This window comes from Xyrauchen texanus, chromosome 22 (genome assembly GCF_025860055.1).
Source record: "Xyrauchen texanus isolate HMW12.3.18 chromosome 22, RBS_HiC_50CHRs, whole genome shotgun sequence".
Classification (NCBI taxonomy): Eukaryota; Metazoa; Chordata; class Actinopteri; order Cypriniformes; family Catostomidae; genus Xyrauchen; species Xyrauchen texanus.
In genome coordinates this window covers 40,334,788-40,361,568 of record NC_068297.1, presented here as the reverse complement: position 1 = coordinate 40,361,568, position 26,781 = coordinate 40,334,788, and the positions used below count along the sequence as shown (strand labels likewise).

At 36.5% G+C, this 26,781-nt stretch overlaps 1 protein-coding gene across 4 annotated transcripts in view; it reads left to right on the top strand.

Moving 5' to 3' along the window:
- LOC127662859 (fermitin family homolog 2-like) overlaps nucleotides 1-26,781 on the top strand; it is a 120,779-nt gene that overhangs the window by 45,636 nt on the left and 48,362 nt on the right. For all 4 annotated transcript variants that reach the window (XM_052154238.1, XM_052154240.1, XM_052154239.1 and 1 more), the window contains exons 3-4: nucleotides 8,134-8,367; nucleotides 20,658-20,786. In XM_052154238.1, the coding sequence (XP_052010198.1) occupies nucleotides 8,134-8,367; nucleotides 20,658-20,786 (363 nt within the window). The remainder of the gene's footprint in view (nucleotides 1-8,133; nucleotides 8,368-20,657; nucleotides 20,787-26,781) is intronic.

The window sequence follows — 26,781 nt, the reverse complement described above, 5'->3', positions numbered from 1 at the left end:
TTGCTGAAGTTAATTTCAACAATCAAAACAAAGTCAGCATTGCATTATTTCAGCATTGCATGGTTTTTATTTGTATTTAATTTCATTTTGCGCTGTGGCTGGTACTGACTCTGTGGCCTTTAAGATTAGTGTTGGTCATTTGGTTTTATACTGCATTTATACATTTACTCTTATATCTGTCGCCACAATTGTGTTTTAAGCTGTAGGCTGTAGGTAGTATAGGGAGGCAGCGTTCATGGTTACATGAAAGATTGTGATTCAACAAATTACTTTAATACAGAACAATAGCGTAGGGTTGTTCATTTGTATTTTTGCAAAGATCCGGGTGAGAATCTAATCTCCTTTAATCTTTTGAAGCATCACACCCCCCCAAATCACCTTTGACTGTGTTCGCATGGAGGATGGGAAACACCAAAGGCAGATAATAGCACACCTGTAACACTCACCTTGAGCGTTCGATTGTGACATCAAATAACTGTTACCTCATCTTAACTTGATGTAAAATGTACCCAACTGACGCGATATGCCGTTATTGAATACAATATCTACGCATTTATTCGCATAAATATTAATCTTTGATATAGATATCTTAAAAGTCAATTAAAACATTCAAAACGTATGCTGAGACACGTTTTCAGCATTTAAAGTTGTTTATTTTATTTCTAAGCCATATTTTATGTTCATGTTTATCAAAGGAAGAGTCTGTCTTCCCTGCTGACATGACATGGGAAGAAAAGTGGTTTGGAAAAAGCAGAATTGGAACGCACCTAACAATCATAATTGGCACCATAAACCGACGCTCTACTGATCACGCCATGTCAAAGTTAACAGTTGTATTAGACTAAGACGCTGAGATGCCGAGCCAGAGAAAACACATTATATAATTACTGAAATATATATATTTTTGGGGAGCATCAGAAAATGGTTTGAGTTCCAGGTCTGAGAAAGAATGTTATAAATAACATGGCTAAAACTGTTCTACATTACAGAGAAATACTAAACCGTAATAATGAGCCTTTAAAATACATTTTACAAAGCGAGCCACAGCAAAAGCAGTAATGATTCTGAATGTGTCGGAAAAACCAGCAAGGAGACTGTCTGAACATTTTGTCAATTTATAGAGAGAAAAGCACTTTAAGTTAAACATGCAGCAAGCAAGGCAGTAATTTATATTTCCCACAAAAACTTGGATAAGCCTAATAGTGCATATTTATCTTGGTTATCTAACATTAGAGCAAGCAGCCATGCTAAGTGGCTTATGTTAGGCTACTTACAGGTTTCAAATGATAAGCCATGTTTGCTTATGTTTTAAGAGTTTGCATGTCACCTTCTTGGGGTCATCCTTTTACCCTCTGGAAATTTTCTCACACTTAGCATTTCCTGCCTGACATAATTACTGCATGGACCAGCCGTGTAAACGATCATGTCTGTCTGTCACTGACTGTGTGACTTTGCCACTTCCTGTGGAGTTCTTTTTCTGCGACCAATCGAACAATCAAATCTTGGTCGACCAAGACTCTTTTATTGACTAACGTTTGGTCGACTATTAGGGGGCAGCCCTATTTATAGCACCCCTTAGCGGATTAAAGCAGCTAATGACTCATTAATACGGTGGGCACGGTGGTAGAAAGCTTACTTTGGATGGATATCCACTTTATAGGCTATCAGATGTTATTAATAAAAATACGGAAGCTCTTTGCAGGGCATTTTTTGGCCCAATGTTCTGAATATAGGTGGCATTTTTGCCCAAAGCCCCCGTTCATTTCTGATCTTGGATGGACAGATTGATATGAGTGATGTAACAGGCGTTTAAGTGTCTCTCTTCACCATGCAGTTGTTACACAAAGCATTTTTGCTATTTCTGCCTTGTCAAATATGCTGCATTATGACTAAAGATTGAGCATCAAGCTATGAAAGGCGTCAAAAATGTAGATTGATCCAATGTCACATGCTTGCAATGTTAACACCTTTGTTAATTATTAACAGGAGCAAAGGTTTTATCGCATCGCTCGCTAATGGAGACACAGGGTAATGTCGAATTAACAGGTTTAGAACACTTAATACATCTGTAACATCTTAAGTTCAGTAACTATGCGACAAAGCACTTCCTCACAGCACATTCTCACACTAAACTCCACAAGCACTCAATGCGCTGCTCACAGCTGCACGTGAGAGAGAGAGAGATTGATTGAAAAGTATCCTTTAATTCCTAATTAACATTCTAAAAACAACAACTTAATTTTATATCAATCTTAGAGACACTTTATATTATTAAAAAGATAAAACCATCTCTCCATCATCATCAACAACACAAAGAACATTTGCAACAGACCATTTTTCAATAAAACACTGTAGATTATTTGTCAATTTATGATAAGCATATTCAATTCTAAGACGAGCTGCCAATAATCCTAAAAAGACCCCATTAACATCTTTTGACCCTTTACTCTGAATCATGTGTTTCCTTGAAAGCCATATGGAAAGTTTAGCCACTCCAAACAAATAATTCATCAAAACCTGCTTTTGTTTTTCTTTACAGAATATTTTGGTCCAAAAATAAACAAAGAAAAAGAAAAACATTCTCCCAAAATCAAGCACCACTGTTCTAATAAACTGAACAACACTCCTAGCCTACAACACCCACAAAACAAATGAACCAAAGTTTCATTTTGGGTACAAAATGGACATTCCACCCCTTGACTGGTGTCTAAATGGGCAACATGTTTATTCGTGGCTATAGCCCCATGTATTATTCTCCATTGGAGATCTCCCATTCTTTTATCAATGGGTAGCTTATAAAGAGATCTCCAACAGCCTTTCACAGACTGATCAGGGCCAAAAAAATCAAGCCACCTTGATGGTTTCATTTCCTCCAAAGACCTCATATGAAGCAATTTCACACACAAAGTATAAGTTTGTTTCTTCCCCAGCTCTTCAAAAGACCCCAGCTGTACATTTGAAAAAGACAGAAAACTATTCTCTATGCCAAGCCCCTCTTCCACTGTTAAAGAAACATCAAGAAACATCAAGAAATGGGAAAACATAGTCACACCCATCCTCCCACAGACCCAGTGCATCCCTGTCACTGGCAAACGCTTCCAGTGACTGTGGCAGTGATTCACAAACCTCATCCACAATTTTTTTTATCAATCTCTCAGATCTTATATTGGCCAATTGACCCAGTTCAACTAGAGATGAGTGCATGGCTCTAAAAAGATGGCCTAGCTTTGTGCATCCTGCCTCTCTCAGTGCTGAACGTATACTGGCAGACTTTAACGACCTTACACAAACAAAATCATTAAAAAATAGAGGCTCTTCAAAAAGCCACATTCCAGGCAATGCAGTTAAATCTCTTGAAATCTTCAACATCTGCCATGCATTTAAAACTGAATCATAGAAAGATGTTAAAACTCCAAAATCTACTTCTTCAGTTTTTAACAGAAAAAGTTGCTTACTATAACCCAACCTCCCTGCCTTCTGTAGAAGCAACTTTGCAGTTTCATGCCATCTCAACCCATACCCTTATAGAAACCTCTGTGCAGTTTTTAATCGAAAAGTCGCAATACGTGAAGATATATCAACAAGTCCCTGACCCCCCTCACAAAGGGGAAGATAAAGGGCTGCAGCTCTAATCCAATGACAGCTTGACCAAAAGAAATCTAGAATTTTCCTCTGTAACCTTTGAATCAGTGCTTTTGGTGGATTTAAAACCATAAATTTATGCAAATTTAAGCAATCAAATTATTTATAACTAAAACACGTCCTCTGTATGACAACTGGGGCAGCAACCATTTCCACTTGGACATTTTTGCACACACCTTCTCCATTATTCCATCCCAGTTCTTTTCTTGATATTGTTGTGTGCCAAAAAAAATGCCCAAAACTTTGAATCCATTTTTCCCCCATTTCAAACCACCAGGTAAACAAGGCAGCTTTTCCTCTTCCCACATTCCTACTTGTAAATCTTCACTTTTATCCCAATTAACTTTTGACGAGGACGCCTTCTCATAACACTTCAACGCCTTTACAGTTGTACATATGTCATCGTCATTTTTGATGAATATATTAATGTCATCTGCATATGCTGAAACAACTAAAGGAGAGTCAAAATTACAATTTGGTAGCCTTAACCCATTCAAGTTATTCCTTAGAAAGCATAAAAGGGGTTCAATAGCTAGTGAATAAAGCTGTCCTGAAATAGGACAACCTTGCCTTATTCCTCTTTCCACTGGTATTGGTCGACTAAGTCCTCTTCCCACTTTAACCATACATGAAGCACCGTTATAAAGGAGTCTTATCCAGGCTATAAATCTCTTTCCAAAACCAAAAGCTTTTAAGACAGAGAACAAAAACCCATGGTCAATTCTGTCAAATGCTTTCTCCTGATCCAATGATAAAAGTCCGACACTCTGATCATACACCTTGCACACATCAAAAACATCTCTCATTAAAAATAAATTGTCCCTTATAGTCCGATCTGGCATACAATAGGTCTGATCCATATGCACAAGTAAGCCAATATAAGGCTTCAACCTATTAGACAAAGCTCTTGAAAGTACTTTATATTCAGTACATAATAGCGCAACAGGTCTCCAGTTCTTAAGATGAGATAGGTCTCCTTTTTTAGGAATTAATGTTAGAACGGCTCTTCTACAGGATGTTTGAAGGAAGCTTTGTTCAAAAGAGCTCATCAGTACCTCATGTACATCAGAACCTATAATCCCCCAGAAATGTTTAAAAAAGTCAATGCTGAGTCCATCTATTCCAGGTGAGCGGCCTGAGGTCAGCTGATTAACAGCTATAGTGAGTTCCTCCAAACTTAGTTCTTTATCCAGCTCAGTTTGTTCAGTTCCTCTAAGCTTAGGCAAACCCTCTAAGAGTTCTTGTACACATTCCTCATCACATTGTTCTTTGCCATACAACTCAGTATAAAAAACCGTGGCGCATCTTCTCATTTCTCCTCCGTCTGTTGTTACTTGCCCATCTGGACATCTCAGACATGTCATGCGCTGATCTTTCACACAAGTTTTTCCTAAGTTGAAGAAAAAAGTACTTGAGGCATCCATGTCTTTTAGTTGAATGTATCTTGACCTCACGAGGGCCCCTTTAACTTTTTCTTGCAGCAAGGAACTCAGCTCCACTCTTTTTGTTTTCAATGCGTCATTACTTTCAGCATCCCCACCATTCAAAAGGCCATTTTCAATCTTTCTTATGGCCTCCTCAACTTCTTTTATGGCCTGTTTTAACATAACAGAGGAAAAAGAAGTATATTGTTGACAAAAAATTCTGATTTGAGCTTTTCCAACTTACCACCACTTATTTAAAGACTCAAAAGAACATTTTTTTTCTTTCCACTTCTGCCATAAAATTTTTAAATTCTCACAAAATGTTTCATCTTGGAGCAATTTATTGTTAAAATGCCACTGAGATCTATTAACATCTTGCTTCAAAAAAATAGTTACAATAATAAGGTGATGATCAGAAAATCCAACTGGTCTAATTACACTATCAATTAACTTTGATCTAAGTCCTTGTGACAAATAAAATCTATCCAGTCTTGCTGCACTCACTCTTCCATCTAAGATTTTGACCCATGTGTATTGTCTTTCATTTGGAAATTTAATTCTCCATGCATCTATTAAATCAAACTGTACCAATAAACTAGATTGTAAATGTGGCTCCTCACTAAGCCTGTCATTGTTAAAATCAACAGTACAATTCCAGTCCCCACCTAGAATAAGATTCTCAGCTCAAGTGCTTTCTTTATATTATTGAAAAAATCTATTCTTTCAGTCCCAATATTAGGGGCATAAATATTAATAAAACAATAGATTGAACCCTCAATATTAGCTTTAACCATTTGACTTCGGCCTTTAACTAGATCACAGGAACTTAAAACATAAATTTTTGAATTAGAAAATAGTATTGCTACCCCTCCACTCACATTACTCCCATGATTTAAAAAAAATTGACCACCCCAAGATAAACCCCAATCAACTTCATATTTTATTGTGCTATGAGTTTCTTGTAAAAAGATTACATCTAATCTATTTATTTTTTTCTACCTCCTTAACCATTTCTCTCTTCTGTCTATCCCTCCCACCATTCATATTTAAAGAGCCTATCCTTAAACTCCCCATAGAAAAAAAGAAAAAGAGGGACAGACAGAGAAACAAAAAATGCAAAAAGTGCAACATGATCAAGCCTGACACCACTTACTTTTTGCAAAAAGCTTTTTTACCTTTTCTAGTTTTGCCTGGCTTGGTAACTTTTTAAGTGCCGTGACATGTTTTCTCAAACGATACCGCTTCCGTTCGTCCAATAAATCAAAACTCACCATCTTTTGAAATATTGTCACCGACCTAATGAATTTTTCTGTGTCAGCAAAATAATCATCAACCTTAACTGACTGTCCAAACGTTTCATCCAGGAAATTATTGATTTCCTCCAAAGAATACAGATCTTTCACTCTATTTGACCCATCAAGTCCTTCACTATCTGACTCATCCTGGTCCATCTCTTCATCATCACTTTCCACCTGGCTTCCAACATTCAACAAAGTAATCACTTCCTTCTCCTGAGATACAACAAGAGCATTCTGTTCACTAGGCACACCTACACCTGTGGCTTCAACTTCACTGATTTGTTCGATCTCCTTTGAAAGTATCACAGCGCTCTCAACAGAAGTTGATTGCTCCGAAACTCCATCATCTCCCTTACCATCCCGATTTGTCTCAATATTCTCATTAGTTACACTATGCATTCGTTCTCCCTGAGTAGTAGACATGCTACTAGAAGCTGAAACAGCTTGTCTATCAGCTTCATGTATTTGTTCAATGTGATTCTCTGCACGTTCATCTTGTTCTCTGTGCGGGCAAGCAATACGCTTGTGCCCCACATCCCCACATTCAAAACATTTCATGCTCCCTGAATTAGCCATGCTTTATCTTAAAGGATACATCCAAAGACTGTGTTGGAGAATCTAGGAACATGAACACTTGCCTGCGAAGTGAGACTACATGTTTTAAACGCGCATCTTTACACCCGAGCGTCACCATCTTAAAACCACTTGCAAATTTTCCAAACCTACGCAATTCTTGTTCAATCAGCTCATTCGGAAAAAAAGGCGGTACACCTGAGACAACTACTCTTGTAGACGGCACTGATAACGCGAAACTTGAACAAACAAATCATTGATAAAAACCCCACTATCAATCAAATCATGTACCAAGCGTTCATCTTTCAAAAAAACAACTGCGGCTTTGTTCATTCGCGATGCGTGCGATATATTATCAAAGCCTACCTGTTCACCAACTGCAAGCAGAGCCTTTTCCATCGTAACACCGGGATCAGTAACAAACCGAACCCCGTGTCCAATGGACAGCGACGGCGTCACAGAGGACGCCATACCCGCGAAAGTTCAAACAATTGTAACAACTTTTTCCGCCTAATTCCACGAAAATAAATTATGTCTTACCTCTATAATGCACGTAAGGAAAAAAGGAAAAAGAAAGAAAAGATCACCACAGCAGTATTTCAAAAAAGCATAAAATCTAGCTCTCCGTTCACATCCACTCACTCAAACATCCACTCACTCACACCAACGGAAACCGTAAGAGAGAGAGAGAGAGAGAGAGAGAGAGAGGGAGAGGGGGAGAGGGGGAGAGGGAGAGGGAGAGGGATGGAGCAGATTTACTCACGCATCTTCCGGAGTTACAGTTTGATAAAAATACAAGTTTATTGATTTGATTGGTTCATCTGTATCTATTGGTTTAATAATTTGTGTAAAGTGAATAAAAGTGTGTGGGAATTTACCATGCTATGAATGTGGAGCTTGCAGGAATGATTAAAATCGTGCGCTATACCCTCAATCCCGTGCCGAATTTCAGGCCCTGTTCAAAACAGCATAAATTATTTTAGGAACACCTGGACAACATTTTCTTGGTTGTTGGCAGTTGGCAATATATAATGTGCCTAATACTTTTGGGCAGTACTCTAAAAAACAGAATCCCGCCAAAAATAGCTTTATTGTGTGAAATACCATTATCATGACCTCATACCACTAATATCACCCACCACTATTTCTCATCATCATTTTAACCTCGTCATGTTTTTCTCTGTATCTCTGTGCAGATGTGAAGAAGGACTGGTCAGATCATGCTCTGTGGTGGGAAAAGAAGAAGACCTGGCTGTTAAAGACCCACTGGACACTTGATAAATACGGCATTCAGGCTGACGCTAGGCTGCTCTTCACACCGCAGCACAAGCTGTTGCGCCTGCAGCTGCCCAACATGAAACACATGAGGGTGAAAGTGAACTTCTCTGACCGCGTCTTCAAAGCCGTATCTGACATCTGCAAAACCTTCAGTGAGTGCTGCCTTCCTGAAAATATTACACCGCTTTCTGTCTTAACACGGTTAGCCTCAGATGTAGTGATGCACCGAAATGAAAATTCTGGGCCGAAACCAAAAATTCAGGATGCAGGATGTCTGAAAACTATTTTTTTTTTAACTGCTTTAAAATATTTTTGGTATAATTGTATCAATATTATACTTTTTAATGAATTTAATGAATCTGAATTGAAAAACTACAAACCAATAAAAATCACACTTTTATTGAAAGTAACGCACCAAAATTGGACAGAGAATATATTAAAACAATATTAAATATATTATTATTTATTCAGTTCTTTAACATTCAAATTTAACAGATTTTTTTAACCAATTATCTAAATAATGTAACATTCTAGAAAACTACAGTGATATGAAAAACAGCAGTCAAGTAATGAACTTAGCAGCTCTGGGCTAGCATCTTGCAAATATAAAAGTTGAAATATGCTACACAGTGATTCAATGAAAACAACAGGCAGAACACAGAACGGCAGAGACAAACATATTTATACTTTAATATAAAATGATTGTGCAAAACATCAGTAATAAAACTAAAACCATCCTCAAACTGTAAACAACAGATGCATCCTCAAGTGAAGGACATAGTTTTGCAGGGCTAAACATATTTGAATTGCTATATACAGCAAATGTGACCGGTTTCTCTTCAAGAATAAAAGTTGCTCAGCTTTCTGGCTGGAGAGATGGTTCCTCTTCTCATCAAGAACATGAGATGCTGCACTGAATCTCACTCTGTGCTGGTGCTTGGGAAGATAAATACCGGCGTGCAGTCCGTGCAAGCCATGGAAAGCGATCTTTGGTCATGCGCCAGTAGTCAAGGGGATTGTCACTTCTGGCAATGGGTGGTTCAGCTAGATAAGTCTCCAGTTGTGGTGTAGCTGTGCTAGTTGTGGCACTGCTGTGGATGGGGACAGCTTTTCTGTAGAATCTCATCAAACATGTCGAAGCAAAGGAGTGTGCGCCTCATCAATTGTACGTGACCGTTTCTCTGGCACACTTTGCTCTGTGCTGCGCATTGAGTTTCCTTTACCAGATGCTTCCATCCAGTACTGTTGCAATGCAGTACAGAGGGTTGGACTCAGTGTCTAGAAAGCGTGTGTAAACAACCTCCAGTAGAGTTTTTTACATTTATTTCTTTAGCTTTTTTTACGCCATGTTCTGCCTCTTTTCTGAACAGACGCTTCAGTGCTGCGGTCAAGAAAATAACTTCAGCAACAGATGCATTAGCTGAGCTTATTTCCTGGGTTAAATGTTCGAATGGAGCAAGAAGAGACACAATATTTCCATTAACATCCACTGATGTGCTCTCAAAGTTGCTGGCAGATCGTAAGCTGTTATGTACGCAGCTAAGATGCACTTTTTTCAAGTAGACTTTGCAACATACGAAATCTCTGCTGAACAAGCACTGCAGATCGCAAATTTGATGTAAACCTGCTGTTTTGCAATGCAGTTTTCCAGTCATGGAAAATGTGAAAAATACTCATGTCTTGGAAAATAATAATTTGTCCTGGAAAATATTTTAGTATCATAAAACTATTTGACTGTTACTAACAAGGTTTTTGTTACATGTACAAAACATTGTAACGATCAGGACTCGATCAGGAATAGGAGTAAAATACACAAATTTGTATCATTTAGTCTGTGATTTAATTAAATAAATACAGTATATAATCTGCAAGTGATGTGTACTTCAAAATGAATGTGTGAAGCTGGCCACACATACACAGAAAACACCTCATCATGATCATCACATGTGCTCTTGAGAGAATGTGCTAAACTCCATCTGTGGTGACTCTACTAGGACTCCTGTATGAACATGAAGGATTATTGTCCATTTGCTTAAAAATCATTGCAAAAATGGTTCAGAAAATTGAACCCCTGGCATTATTTAAGTGCAGATGACACTTGCTTTAATATGTTGTCATCTGATGCAATGATATTCAAACATTTTTATGAGTGACAAGTGTACAAATATGTTTTGGGGGCGACTAAGTGTTGAATGGCCTGCTGAGTTGCACAGCCTTAGAAAGGGGTGAGAGACAGGAAGTTTACAGCAGTCCAACTTGCAGCAGTGAGACCATGACTGTCTCTCTCTCTCTCTCTCACGCTCTCTCTTTCTTATTCATTATTTGGAATCAGATTTTGTTAGTACTGAGAGAGATCAATATTATTCCTCCACTGAAAGGGAAACCTGTGTTTGGAATTTCCACAAATTAATCTCAATCACGAATGATCAGACGTTATTACAGCATGATGCTTAAATAATTTTGAATTGCTCTGTCAAATATCATCTATATGGATAGAAATCACGAGTGTTGCCTTGAAATTTGACCCCTAAACTTTCTGTGCCACTAGCTACATCAATGGGAACAGTGCACATTTCTAGCCGCCTTAAATCCGTAAGTATTTTTTTTACATACATTTATTCATTTGGCAGATGCTTTATCCAAAGCGACTTATTACAGGGACAACCTGGAGTTAAGTGCCTTGCTCAAGGACACAATGGGGATCGAACCAGCGACCTTCTGATTAACAGTTATGTGCTTTAGACCACTCCACCACCACATAGGTATTTAATAAAATCCTTAATGTAAGAGTTCTAAGCCATAATCCAAACCAACCAGCTCAGAGGTGAATGACAACATTATGAACAATGATTTAAAGTAAAAAAGTGTTTTAAAAATCAGACAAAAAGAAAAAGGTACAAGACTGTGTACTTAACGTCTTTCATGAGGGAATGAAAATATTTAGTTTGTAAACTTGAATGTTTGAAATCATTTTAAGTTGTTGATTATTTGTGTAGAAGCAATATATGTAAAGAATGTTGCAAAATATTCCAATATATTCAAATATATTATTAGTTTGATAGTACTGTAGAGGTCGACTGATATATCAGTTTAACCTAGTGTTTGAATGACTCTCCTCACAGACCCTGTAACTTTTAACTTTTATTTCTAATGATAAAAGGCAAATTTCTAAAAACTTTGTATTATTATATATGCAGGTAATATACATAGTTTAAACAGATGTAATTCATGAACCTCATGAAAATCCAGCGTTTTCTTCCCATCGAGTGCTCCATGAGCAAATAAATGACAAAAATCTGATTACTAAACAGAACCATTTACCATTTAAAATACAATATCATTTTTTTTTTTTTTTTTTTTTGTGAAATTGAGTAAGTATATTGCTAAATATTGTGCACTTGTGGAAAAATGGTGGGCCATGGCATCTGTTGCAGAGCTGTCTGTTCTTCTATTCTAATCTTTTCTATTGACAAAGTAAAGTTTGGGAGTCTAACATTTATTTTTCCTATTGACACTAAAGCTGAAGATATAAATAACTACCATAAGACACATATTTTGTGAAACATCTTAAGTGCCTAAACATTTTGCATAGTACCGAATAATTAAAATTAAAGCAATTAAATATTAAATATTTGTTATTTACTATATTAAATTGTATGATATATTGGCATTGTATCTGCCTATCGGCCACCCTTCCTCTGGATATCGGCATCAGCCATTAAAAAAACCCATATTGATTGGTTTTACTAGTATATCGACTAGGGCTGCACAATTAATTAATCGAAATAAAATCGAAACCGCGATATGACCTTGTGCGATTATTAAATTGCAAAGGGCTGCAATTTAAATAAATAAATAGTCTGCTCCCTTCAAAGTTTATTTGCGCTGCTCTTTCCAGTCTATATTAAATTAGAGCATTGTTACTGTGTTTTCAGAGCGGCTCTGTGCTCCACAACTCCTCATGCTTAGAGTAACAGAAGTGCTCTGAGTTCGGTTCCATTTGCTTATGTGAGCTAAACACTTTATTTACACTAAACTGGTGCGTTCTGCGTGAAGCGTTTTGTATTATTATCTGCGCTAGCAGCATCTTAGTCTCCGCAAGGCACATGTATCATAATAATATCGCAGAATACAAGAGGGGGTATAATTCAAACATCTTTATTAAATGATTGTTCAGCAAACAGCATTAACAGTAACACCTGAAGAATCCAGATGCATCTCTTCCTCCAGTCTCCTGTCATTTGTTTACCTCACGAGAGAGTGTGTCGCCCTTATTACACTCCCAACGGAAACAAGTGAAAGCGGAACAAATATTACCAACATCCAACAAAATAAAAAGTAAGGAACATGCATATAATAAATCTATACCAAATATTTAGTTACTATAATATAATGCATTGCTAAATTAAATATAATAAAATAATGAATAAAAATGGTGACAAACTAACCAAAATTTTCACTTTAAATTGAATTACACCAATGGGTTATCAGTTCAACTTCAGTTTGACATTAAGCCTCATTCTTTAGGACTATCTTATATACAGTAAAGAATAGTTTGTATAAGCCTACTCGATTTTAAGGCCTAGAATAAAGAGTAACATTTATATTTAAAAATTATATTTTGTGTATACTGACTTATTGACTGACAGCAAAAACTAGGCAACAACTATGGTTTTACCAACGTGACATTGAGCAGAAAGTTTCCATATAACCAGTTTTGACAGAGCTGATGATAAAAGTTAAATGATCAGCATCGATCCATGAGATGAAAAGAAAATTGGAGATTGGTATTGGTATCCGTAATATTCAAGTTGACTGTGTTTCAAAAACTAATGATGATGATTATTGGGCTGGGACCCCATCACAAAATTGACAAAACAGGTACACAGTGGATGGTAACATTTGAATATGAAGAAGACTTTGTTTCATTGTTTATATATTTATTTGTTTGTGGTTGAACTGAAAAAAGGTCTCAGTTTGGTTCTTTTTAAGAGGGTTCAAGTGTGAAAACCCCAGTAGTCTTTTTGCAGTTGAACATGTGGAAAACATTATCATCATAATCACAGTTCAAATCGCAATCGCAATATTTTTCAAAATAATTGCAATATGACTTTTTGTCCAATATGACTCCAATAGATGCTTCTGTAAAAATCCACACAGATTGTTGCCAATATTTGTATTTTTTATATCATTCCTCCATTTCTGACTGTCTGTGGCATATGTTGTACCACGTGACTATGCTACGCACAGAGCTGGGGCCGGTTGCACCAGATATACATACGTTACAACTTATAATCGTTACAACTCATAAATGGGCACTAAGTCACAATTTACACACTACTAAATATTTGAGCATTTCACCATTAAACTTTGGTAGAACGTAACCCTACATATAAACTAAATATTTACGGAAGCCTCCAACCAGGAGTAAAGGATGGAATAAAAAACAGACTGATATTTAATGATATCAATGAGCTCATGTTTTGCATGACAGACGTCAATCATTTCGACATACAGTATGATGATGACATTTACACTCGTTTACATTTGCGGGAGAGAAAAAAAAAAACATACTTTTAAGCGGCTCTTCAGCATGAACTCAATCTTACGGTGCAGTTTTCAGGAAGCGTCACCCGGTGTCAAGTTTCAACTCATTCCAAATATATATAAGACATTCAATTAATGTCTGTATTTATTTATTTATCTATCTATCACCCCTTATTTATTTTAGATACAGTTCCTATTTATTGTTATTAACATAGGGCAAATATACTATTTATTAAATGTAGCTACTTTTATTACTCATCGTATTTTAATGGGGATATAATTCATTACAGCTGACAGTTAGGGGTTACAAGGTTTGAACATCAACCATAATGAGATAAAACTGAAATTTGTGGCTTTTAACACTTCTGTGTGTGAGAACTTACCCACAGCTGGTACAACCCTACCCTGGACACTTAAAGGGATAGTTCACCCAAAAATGGAAATGTTCTCATCATTTACTCATCCTCATACCATCGCAGAATACAAACCGATAGTCGCGATGAGCATCTTTTAGTACTTCACCCTGGTGGATGATAAGAAGATATGGACTGAGGTACATTGATGTCATTAACTACTTCGAGTTTTTATGACAGCGAATAACTCATTTTTACTCCAACTAACACTTAAATGGTTCTTGTTCTTTATCTGGAACACTTGTATTGGTTGTTTGTTATGGAGACAGGAACTAAAAAAACAGTCCAGCAGCAATTAGAATAATGGCACCATCTAATGGTTGTCGAGAAAACTGTGGATAGTGTTTTTATTTTAATACATTGTACATGATTGTAAGAGTGTGTGTTTTGTTTCCTTAATGTGTTTGTGTGAGCAGCCGGGAACACAGACATTTCAAAGTAAGAGTCGCCAGTGGATTGCGGGCTTGTTCAGATATAATCTTGCGTTATACACTAAATTATTATAATTATTATTTTTTTTTGGTTATTATTGGGATTTTGGTTGCACAATAAACTATGATTTTATCCATTTTAGACACTTGTTGCCTCTGTGTGTGCCAGTCACCGTAAGGAAAGACAAACTAAAGGGCTTTTTGGACCAGCTTGGTTATCTGGATCTGCAAAATCCACTTTCAGTCGACCACTATTTGAGAGTGGAAGAAGAGCAACTCATATGCGTCATTCACAGTGTGTCATTGAAAGTGAACATTTGCTGCTGAGCTATTTTGCTGTAGTTTGTTTGCCCCATTTCTCTGATTGGTTTCCCCCTCAGGATCATGGGTAGTGTAGTTCTTCTCCAGGAATTCCACTATCAAACACAGTTAGTTGAAAGTGAAAGTGATGTTGAAATAACATGAACACGAACCATCGATTAACAAACTCAGAACTCACGGTAGCTCTGTCTTTAAAGATTTGTAAATTGTCCTTAATTATCAGTTCGCCTATGAATTTTTTTGTATTTTTTCTTCTGGAATCAGACTTGTGCGCTGAAAAAGAATAACTGTTTTCAAACAGATTTCTCCAAACACACCCCATCTTCCATTTTTGTTGGCAACTCGCAGCATTAGTTGAGCCAATGTTATGTCAGGCTGGAGATGAAACTGAGGAATGTTTTGATAGTTCCACAGAGTCACAGTGTTTACACTTTTTGAGGAAATCAACTTACAAATGGGTTTACTCATCTAGAGTTCACTCTGCATATTAAGCTGGCATACCAGAAAGTGTTTTAACATTAAAAAGGTTCATTCACCCACAAATTGTCATCATTTGTTTAATTTCTAATGTCTTCCCAAACCTGTTTGATGTCAGTGGCGTCCAACGACATTGGTTCTCACATTTCTTGTTGCCAAGAACTTCGACTTTGAATATGCTCAAATACGCTATTTCTTGTCAATTTTAAGTAGTTGTGAATACTTGTGATATGATGTGTAACTCCTTGAATTAGGTCTATCTGGTCATTCAGAAAGGCTGATATCATGACTCAACACTGGCTTCATATACATTTCTCTCTCTCATCTGATCTGTGGTTCTGACTGGCCTGAGTTTTTCTAATTATTGTTGCTTTCTCGTGTGATGCATCAAATTAATTTGAGTCTGTTTATTATTTACCATCTCCAGGAGTGCGATGAGTTTTCACATGGGCTGTTCCTCCAGTGGGTGCCAGAGCTCTCTGATTTACACAAGAACTGACTGTCAGATTTGCATGAATGTGTGGCTTTATAAGAGTTGTGGCTGTTTGATTTGGGAGCGTCTGCTGAAGAATCTTCTGTATGTTGATTGGAATGTCATAGGAGGCACTCGCCCGCTCCCAGCACTCTGCTGAGCTGCTACAGGCCTCTCACAAATGGCTGTAAAAGGGCAGATGCAGAGAGAGAGAGAGAGAACTGCCATCTGGTATTTCTTAAAATCTCTAGAATGCTTTTGCCTTAGTAACACAACTAAACAAGTGATTCCTGGCAAGCCAAGAAGCCCCTCCCCCTCAACACACACTCACACACTCGGTCACTATCGGTTTCCTCCAGGACTGTGGAAAATTTAGGCAGTGCGAGTCGTCCTGCCATTATGCTTTTAGAAGCAATGAATTAAAACGCAATAATCTTCAGAAAAAGACAGCTAGTGCCAGAACTGTTAATACCAATTTCTGACATTAGTTTTATTCCATATAACCTCTCAGTTAGACGTTCGCTGACATTTTTGCCTCCGCTGAAAAGGTTTTATATATATATATATATATATATATATTCACTGGCGGCCAAAGGTTTGGAATAATGTACAGATATTCAGCTGATCACAATGTATAGTCAGGACTTTTAATAACAATTTAGTTTTTTCTTTAATCAAAAAAATCTTCCAAGTGCAGCACTGACAGTTTTGTAGATCCTTGACATTCCAGCTATCAGTTTGTCCAGATACTCTGGTGACATTTCACTCCACACTTCCTGTAGCATTTGTCATAGATGTGACTGTCTTGTCGGGCACTTCTCACACACCTTACAGTCTAGCTGATCCAACAAAAGCTCAATGGGTTTAAGCATAACACTCTTTTCCAAATTTTGACCTCAAGTCAGGCCAGTCTATTGCATACTGTGGCAACTCAAAAACAAACACAAAGACAATGTTAATCATCATTTAATGAACCAAATAGCTTTCAACTGTGATATAATGGCAAGTGATTTTCTAGTACCAAATGATCAATTTATCATGATTACGCAAAGATAAGGTGTTGGAGTGATGCTGCTGTCTAGATTTGATCAAAAATGACCTTTTTCAAATCGTGATGGTGCTTTTTTACATCAGTAATGTCCTGACTATACTTTGTGATCAGTTGAATGCCACTTTGGTGAATTAAAGTACCAATTTCCAGCAAATTCTGTACATTATTCTAAACTTTTGGGCACCAGTGTGGATATATAGAAAGACATGTATTTGTTCTCTTTAGGCCAGTGGTTCCCAAACTATTTGATTATATGGCCTTTTAAAGTGCTTTTTCCCACAGCACCCCAACCACTGAAAATTAAATAAATACATTTAAAAGTTTAAAGTTATTATTAATATAAAAATTTTTATAAACTGTTGCCTTCAAATGTTTCTTAAGTTATCATTGCTTCAAGCTTTAAAATAATTCAATAATTATTAAACTAGTGAACAGTCAACAATTCTTTAGGTTTCTCATTAACAGCAGCATTCAAACATTGAAAACCATAATATAAAAACATTTTAAAAAATTATCTGTGTGATTCTAAGATATAAATACAAATGCTGCAGTCAGAGTTTGCAAGAGAAGCAGACCAGTCATTGACCTTTATTGGAATGAAATCTACAAAGTTATCCAGTCAAGTACAGTGAGTGCTTTTATCTCGATTAGTATTTTTGTCAATATTGTTTGATTAATATTAACTATATAGGTCTGTGGCAGACTGCAGATGGTCAATTAAACTTAATTTACACTTCGCACATATCTGATATTTTGAGATATAAGATTTTTGTTTTGTCTGCTTTAGGGTTGGGCGATGTCCCCTAAATTGGCAGTTGACGATGTTGACAGTAAAACATCGCGATAGACGATGATATCGTCGGTGGGGTGGGGCGGGGGGGCTTTATCAGTAGGTTGTACGACACGTGAAGCATTTTTTTTTTTAGCTTTCACTTAAGAAGAGTTGTGCACTTTTTATTTTAATATATCTCTTTACATAAATACTTTCCACTTAAAAACTATAATTTCGTTATTTTACTCACTGATGAGCAAAAGGTCGAGGCAGAAATGACCATGTACCTGCAGGAAATGGCCATTGATGGGGAAGAGGACCCGCTGACTTGGTGGAAAACGAACGACAAAAGGTTTCCGTTCATGGCAAGATTAGCACGGAAATATCTGTGCATATACACTACCAGTACTCCATCCGAGCGGGTCTTCAGCACAGCGGGTAGTGTAGTTACTCCAATCCGCAGCTTATTAAAACCAGATAAAGTGAATATGTTGGTATTTCTGGCCAGAAACATCGAAATTTAAACACGGTCTATGGTGAAAGATAGTAGACTTCTTTACGCATTTTTCGCCATCCGTTGCGGAGCTATTCGATTTTGCATATTATTTTTTAAACGTTCATTTGTGTAGTTCATATGACCACTTTACAATATTTCAATAACTTAATTTATTTTGTAGCCTGTGCTGAAGTTAATTGTGCTGCTAATTATAAGTGAAATGTTAATGCCGAGTTTCGGTCTGAGTGTTGTTCCCGTTTTCTTGTTCTTTATTTGTTGTTTTTCTGTGTTTTAATAAATGTGTGTTATTCATATTCACCTTGTTTCTTTCATTTGATTTGACATTGTGGATTTATGGCCAAGGAAATTTTTCTTTAAAAGTATTAACCAGACAAAAGTTATTTGACGTTCGCTGGTCTGGGTTTATCACTGCCGCTTCAGTGTATACAAGAGTATGTGACAATGAGCAAGATTTTCTGAGACACTACAACTACTAATAATTAATTAATAAAGGCTATTTTCTTGTAGCCTACAACATAACATATTTTAATCTAAATGTACAGTGTAAGACATGTAAAAAAAAGACAAGAAGCTAACAATGTCAAGATCAATATTTGTGTAGCCTGCCTGACACGGTATTTTCACAGACTAACACGTCACGTCTCTGGCATATACTTAAAATAGCATATATGCATTAGTTATATTCTCAATTTAATTTACAGAGCAATCCCTGCAAAGTTTTTAGGTTAACTATAGAAGAGACTAGGATTAGTGAGTCACACTAGCAAGACTCGCAAAAGGGGGCGTGGCATTACGATGGTGGCTCTACATCGTGATGTTGGTCAGCCATCACGATGGATGATGATATCGTCCATCGGCACAACCCTAGTCTGCTTACACCCGCGTAATGCATTAACGTGTGTTTACATTTATTTTGCAAGAGGGGCATTTTTGTATGTCTCCGCAAGGCTGCCCACAGTCATGGAGAATATGTTTTTGGTAGAAGATGGGAAGTTTTAAAGGGATATTTCACCAAGAAATGAGAACGCTGTCACCATTTACTCACCCTCATCTGGGCTCCAACTAAAGGCTGGATTACACCACTACTTTAACAACGATGTTTGCCCTGATTTCCAGTCGTGCTGTGTCGACTCCAATCTGCAGAATTTTTGCCAGTCGATGTTGACAGTTTTCACAGATAATCAAGTAGTATATGATGGGTATAGACTCCAATTTCGTACCCACTATCGTAACATGACATCTTGTTGGAGGACTTGCATTGCAGTCTATTGACTGCACTTGTCACTGTAGTACATACCCAAATGCATGTGACCCATGTCTCTTATGACTTGGAACACAGAGTAGCAGAAACAATTACAGCAATGCTCCCATCAATGTTTGTTTACATCTGTCAGGCAGCTCTTAGAACAGGGGCGTGCGTTTCCGTGTTTTTGTTCGGCTCAACTTGACCGTTGTTTGGTGTGGGATGCCCAATTTTCTCTGCAGCAGATTTTTTAAGTTGTTAAGTTTGTGTGATGCCTAGTATTTTAAAATCTTTTGTGTAATCCAGCAACCATTTTTTGTGCCGGTGCGAGTAAATTTTTTTTTTAAGTCATACGAGTGTGACTACAAAGTTTGCCAACTCTCTTTGCTCATGCACTGCTAACTGCTGTATTTTGTTGCGTATGAGAAATATCAAACAACAAACACCACAAAAGCGGAACAAAAAAGCGGTAACTGCTACCCAGAACAATAATCAGCACGGCTGAATCGACAGAGCAATGTGAGTGCAGAGTGTGTGTTTACTTGGAGACCGGTCCAACCTCGCAGATCTTTATAAACCACGCTGCAAGAACCAGTAAGAAGTGCAGCTGGGAAAGCATTTTAATTCGGCACAGAATACTCTGTTACAACTCCAAAAGTCTCTGTGATTAAACAAGTTTATGGCCCTGACACTCTAAACAGCATTGAGTAAGCCGGGCCACATAAGCGTTATGTGTGCCCTCAAAGGGCCTGTTGAAAATGTAGCACCAACACCTGATTTGGCAGCACCCGTGCAATTACCAATAATATTTCACTTGTTACTTAATGAAACAAAAATGGAATATAAAAACACCAAATGCTCTCGAATAAAACGAGGCTAAATGCAATGTGATTCAAATAATCTTGGTAGAAAATGTAACTACTTCTAATATCCTTTTTATTATCCTGGGGGGCAGTCTCTGGTTACAAAATTCCCCAATCACAACTGTTGTGGCCTGCAATTATGCAACACTTGCTTATATTTTTGGAGAGGTGCACATTAGCCTATGGCGTAGCTTCGCTGCAGAAGTATAAATCAGCTTTTAGTCTTGCTTGTTTTTTCTTTGTGAAATATTCCCCCTCATGTTGTTGTTTTCTTGAGCTGGCTTTAGTTGTGTTCTTTCCTGTAATTACAATGAGTCTCTCTTCTCCTCCTCAAGACATCCGGCACCCTGAGGAGCTCTCTTTACTGCGCAAGCCCCGCGAACCCAAGAAGAAGAAGAAAAAGCTGGAGGAGGCCGAGGTGGAGGCACTGGAGCTAGATGGACCGCTTCTCACTCCTGGATCAGGTACAAATTACCATCCGAACCATTATGTCCACCAGACATCCATGTGCCTGTGAACTGTATAGAATTCACTTCTGTGTGTAAATGCAGTTATCGCTCTTGTCCCGACAGACAAGAAGAGCCCTGAATAACTGCTCCGACACAGAGGTCCATATCAGAAAATAGTGTTTTAACACAAGTTTTGAAGTTACATGCAATGTATCAATACACCTTACCCTGTTTCTGCACCGCAAAACTGTATTGTTCCTTTTATATCACATTTTGTTAAGAAATTAGAAGTGACTCTTTCCATGCAAAACTCACTGCAAGTTTGTGGAGTGTTGTTGACCGTTGCAGTAGATAAGGCATTCTGAGTGGTTTATAGGTGGTTGCATACTGGCCTATGTCAAAAGAGACAACCTCCAGTAATTCAAATATTTATGCCTGTTATTGTCCACTAAGCAAAAAACATAAGTCTACCATTAAAATGAGTAATACCACATCTCTCCTCAATAGGCTGTATGACTTGAGTAGCACCAATGGTGGGGGATGAGTTGCTTGCTTGGGCTAAACGATTGGGACAAAAAACTAATTGCGATTATGGTGAAAAATATACATTAAAAAAATAGTCAATTGTTTAATTGTCAGACAAATGATTGCGATTATGACTATTAAGTGTCTGTTTTAAGGCTCTAACAATTGTGTTCTAAATTGTCATATTTCTTATGGTGTGTGTGTTTTTTATACACCTTAAGAAGTGTGGAGCCAGAAATATGCCAAAACAATTTGAATTTGAATTGTGTAAATCTGAATGATAGACTTTTGAATTTGAATTAGAAGTGTGATTTTGCCAAATTTAATATTACGTTGTATTTTAAATAGGTTTGAATTTGAATGTTTTAAACTCTAATCCTGGACATTTCATATTTAACCAAATTGAATAGTTTTTTTTTTATGGCACAATTTTATAAATATGTATTTTCAAACAGCAAATTTTTGGTTCTGAATTCTTACTGTAAATATCCCGTTTTAAAAAATACAGCTTCATGTTTTCAAGATTAAGAAATTCAGAACGGCAAATTCAATATTTCGCCAAATGCAAATGATTAGTTCTGTACGATTAATCATATCGCAATTGCAATCGCGATGTCAGCCTGTGTGATTATATGCACACTCTAACACGGAGACGCTCGTCTCTCACCCCCGCTATCTGCAGCTCGAGTGTCTGATAGAAACACAGATCACAGCTTGGCGATATATCTTTATTTTTTCCTTAATTAAAGTTAATATAATACGAGAGCGTGCCATGTAGATAAGCACAAACTCCAAAACTCTCATTCTCTGTGCGGTCAGAGCTGCTTCAACCAGACGTGGAAGAGACTCAATCTGAGCAGGAAAGATTTAAAGTTCCGTCGGCTGATGTGCACTCTTAACACGGAGAAGCTCGTCTCTCACCCCTGCTGTCTGCAGCTTGCAACGTGTTGCATCATTGATGAAATCATCATAAGATCAATCTTATATGAAAAATAACATTACAATTACAACAATAAAATGTGTGGCGTGTGTGTGTGTGTGTGTGTGTGTATATATATATATATATACATATACACACACAACAACAACATTTTTTTGTGGTTTGATCGAGTGAACCACACTTTTGTATCCAGTTTCCTTTTCAAAAGAGTTTATACAAAGTACATGTTACATCCTGCTTAAATGTCCCTGTTTGTTTGGACAATCTTATTTTCATGAAAATTTGTATACTCTTATTTATTGTTCTATTTTATATTTTATGCAATATTGAGAAAATAACAAGTTTGCAATAATGCAAAGATATTTAATTTTGTACAAATATTTTAATTTGAAAGCACTGCATTTCTAGTAGTTGTTGTTGCTAGTTTGTATGTTTGAGTTGAAAAATACAAATTTCAGCATTATAGTAATCTATTTGTACATTTTCCTTGATAACCAAGCAAGTTGACTCCTGATACTATTTGTTTATTATATTGCAGTCGCATATCGCAATATTAACCTCAGTAATCGCAACATGACATTTTCCCCAAATCGTGCAGCCCTAATTCAGATCTACAGAAAGTGGGTCAGAGATTAAGCTTCCGTGTTCCACAGGGAAGAGTAGAGGGTCTCAGAAAAGTTGAACGGAGCATTTTGGCCAAATATAGGTCGAGGTGCAAAAGTTCTCTGCCACGAGCGGGATTCAAAAGGTCGCCATTCTGACCAAGAAGTGGTTCTTAAACTTTTAGGATTTATATTTTTATGGTTAGCACATTCTCAGCACATGAGACATTTGTCCAAGCGGTCTCTGGTATTTGTTTTAGTATAAAGTATATTTAGTATGAAAGTGATTAGTATGCGTAAGAGTAAGCATCACATATAACTCAATAATTAATGTAATTCTACTTCATTCTTTGATCGGAATCCACAACAGATCCAAATCGGATGTTATTTCAAACACTTGTTGGTGTTTGTAAGTGCGTTTTGAGCTCAGGACATGAACATCACGAATGATCATTCAGATGTGTGTGATTTTAGCATGCGTGATTTAAATTATACGATTAATTTCATGCTTATTGTAAGGCATTTAATGGCTAATTTACACACCGAACTCCAACAAACGTTACAAACACAGGATGACTGTCATTCTCACACATGCACAACCCTATTGATGTTTAGTCATTATGCCATTTATATTTAGTTTAACTGTCAGAATCATTTTAAATGGAACATTTCAATAAATCATATCAATAAAGTCATAAATCTTCAAAGCTGCAAAATAAGTTTAAACAAGCAGCATAAAAAGGTTCGATTTTGGGTAATGTTGATTATTGTTAATAATAACAATGTAAAAATGTATAAGCCTTTTTACTGTTTCATAAATGTATTCATTTACACAATTACTATTATCAGTGAAAACAGAAGGTTTTGTTTTTTGGTTGAGCAAACATTTTATTATAATTGAAACTTGAAACCATTTTTTTTTATTGAAGTATGTGTAAAAAAAGTCTCCCTTTTGGAAAAAAAATAAATAAATAGAAAGAATAAGAAAGCTAACATAATTATAATAATAAACAGAATTATAAACATGATAAAATAGCATGTAACTATCACATGTTATATAACTAAAGCATGTTAGATTACATGTTAGCATAGCATTTTAAATGAACTACTAAATGAAAAATAACATCAACTGTGTGAGCTTTTAAAGTAATGTCCTATGATTATTAATAATTAACATATACTGCTCCTGTCTGTACCTTTAACTCAGTGGTTCTCAAGTGGTTTTGCTTCAGGACAGATTTTACATTGGAAATCAAGTGTCGACCTGTCATAGTAAAAACGTAACCTGTATTTAATGTATCGTGGGTCGCATTTCCTTTTATCTTGCAAAGTTTTGTTCATGGTTTTCAAGTACAAGGGCATACATCAGGTGACATTATTTTTATTGTTGATGTCAACAACAAAATCTAAAGGAAGTTTTCTCCCCCCCCTTTTAAAAATGAAAGAGCATATTTACTTATATGAGCCCATTATTATCCTGTTTGTTTCCTCATTTCAAACATAATTCAAACAGAACACACATATGACACAGGAGGAAAGGCTCCTTATTACCATGGTTAGGTCAGTGTAGCTAGTCTTAAATAACAGTAATTATAATAACAAATTATTATATTTATGAAAAAATAAATACTAGCAGAAACACATCTTGAATCTTTAACTACAACTGCCACATATAAAATGTGGTCTAATAGATTCTCCCTTTTTAGATTATTTCCTATGAACTATAACATTTTGGCAAAATATAATATAATCTATAATCTCATATATTTACATATTACATATATAATCTCATGTAAAATCGTGAAATAATTTTCTAAAGGTGATGGAGAGTGTACTTATTTTATTTTTTGGCGCATAGCACAGTGTTGCTCTTTTCCTCCTCCGCTGTATGGCCTTTCAGGGCTGTCTACTGTTTGAGAGGTTCGACTTGAATGTCTACCTAATGCTTTAACCCTCTGGGGTCTGAGGGTGTTTTGGGCCCTGGAGAAGTTTTGACATACCTTGACATTTGTGCTTTTTTCAGTTGCTTAAAAACATATTAATGGCTAAAGTCTGATAACACTGTATTCAGCACAAACTGGGCTACAATAATATGTGAGCAACATGTATGTACAGGTTTGTATTTTTGAGAAAATAACGTTTATGTGTGCTTTTTGAAAAAACTAAAATTTTAAGTCAATGAAATAAGGTCATATAACACATACTAAACATTTGTCCACAAGCTTTTTGAGAACTAGATCTTGTAGCCTAGAGTTTATGCTACAAAATGATGTGAAAACCATCCTGATCACTCATTCATACAAAACAATATACTAATTGTACTTTTGTAAGATATATGCGAGGAGGCGTGAATTATCATGAATATGGATTGTAATTCACACTGAGGACACAAAAGACCCCTCCCCTGGGCATATCAATGAGGAATGTGACAGAGAGAATGAATGTGAGGAGACTTAATGATCAAAATCATGTTTTAATTTAAAAGAAGTAATCTGACTACATGTTCTTTACATAAAGACTTTCATTTTGTACCTACACTATCATATAAAAGGGAGAGGTCTCTTCTGCTCACCAAGAATGCATTTATTTGATCCAAAATACAGTAAAAAAATTGTGTGAACTCATTTTACAATTTAAAAGAACAGTTTTCTATTTGAATATATTGTAAAATGCAATTTGTGATCATAGCTGAATTTTCAGCATCATTACTGCAGTCTTCAGTGTAACATAATCCTTCAGAAATCATTATAAGATGTTGATTTTCTAATATGGGCATATTTAAAGTGCATTTTACTCATTTACACCTGAACCCATATTTGCAAGCACAAGCTTTGTTGATGATAATGAGGCAGCATAAACACTAGTTAAAATATAATCTAAACATTCATATATCATACAGCATACAATTTAAATTGTATGCTGTATGCAGAAACAACATTTAAATGTAACTAAAACTTGCTTATTAGGAGTCATATTTCAAATTTCAATACTCTGAATCATGTCTGGAAACAGTCCCACTAGTAAAACAGTCCCACTGTTCTTCTGAGGAAAATGTTAAGTCTTCCTTACTATCCAGGAGTTTCCTCGCCTGTGTATTGTTACAAACGCGCAGTAAAGATAATTAATTGTTTACATTTCACTGTCGGGGGCATTTACCATTTGCCTTGATCATCTCACCACATTACCGTATGAATGGCGCACTCTGCTGGTGGGTGTGATCACATTACCTATAATGAGCTGAGCCTGTAAAAATGTACATCACTTTGTTTCATACAGATTACATTGCAGGAGAATATTTGTTTTAAATTTGAATAGTTTTATTTAAAAGTAGACATTTTAAGCTTTCTTTAGACATATGTTTCATGTTTGTGTGATAAGTATCCACAGAGTTTCAGTTCATGTTTCAGAAATATGCTCGTGAACATGGAAAAGGGTGACTGCTGAAAGCTCACCCTTTTTATTTTCTTTATTTTACAAAAGCACAAGATTTTGTTGTTATTGTGAGTGTACACAAATAAAAGTAGAACCTTTTTAGTCTCTAATGATGTCTTACACTTATTTCTATGCCCCAAAATGACAGAGTATTTTAAGTTGTTTCCGCTGTAATGACGAAAATATCCAGCAGGAAGCGCCGGCCCGTCTGTCGACCGCAGAGGGTTATTAGTCAATTGTGTATCCCTTTTGCTTGATAACAGCCTTTAGTCATTTGTTGTAGTTCTCAACAAGTTTTAGGCATTTCTCCTGAGTCGCCGCAGCCCATTCCTCTTTAGCAAATCTCTGAAGCTCCTCCAGATTTGTTGGTCTCCTAGCATGGACTCTTGTCTTCAGTGTGGCCCACAGATTTTCTATGGGATTCAAGTCTGGGCTTTGTGCAGGCCAGTCAAGGACGTTCACTTTGCTCGTTTGGAGATAGTTCTTCACCAGAAGTGATGTATGCTTTGGT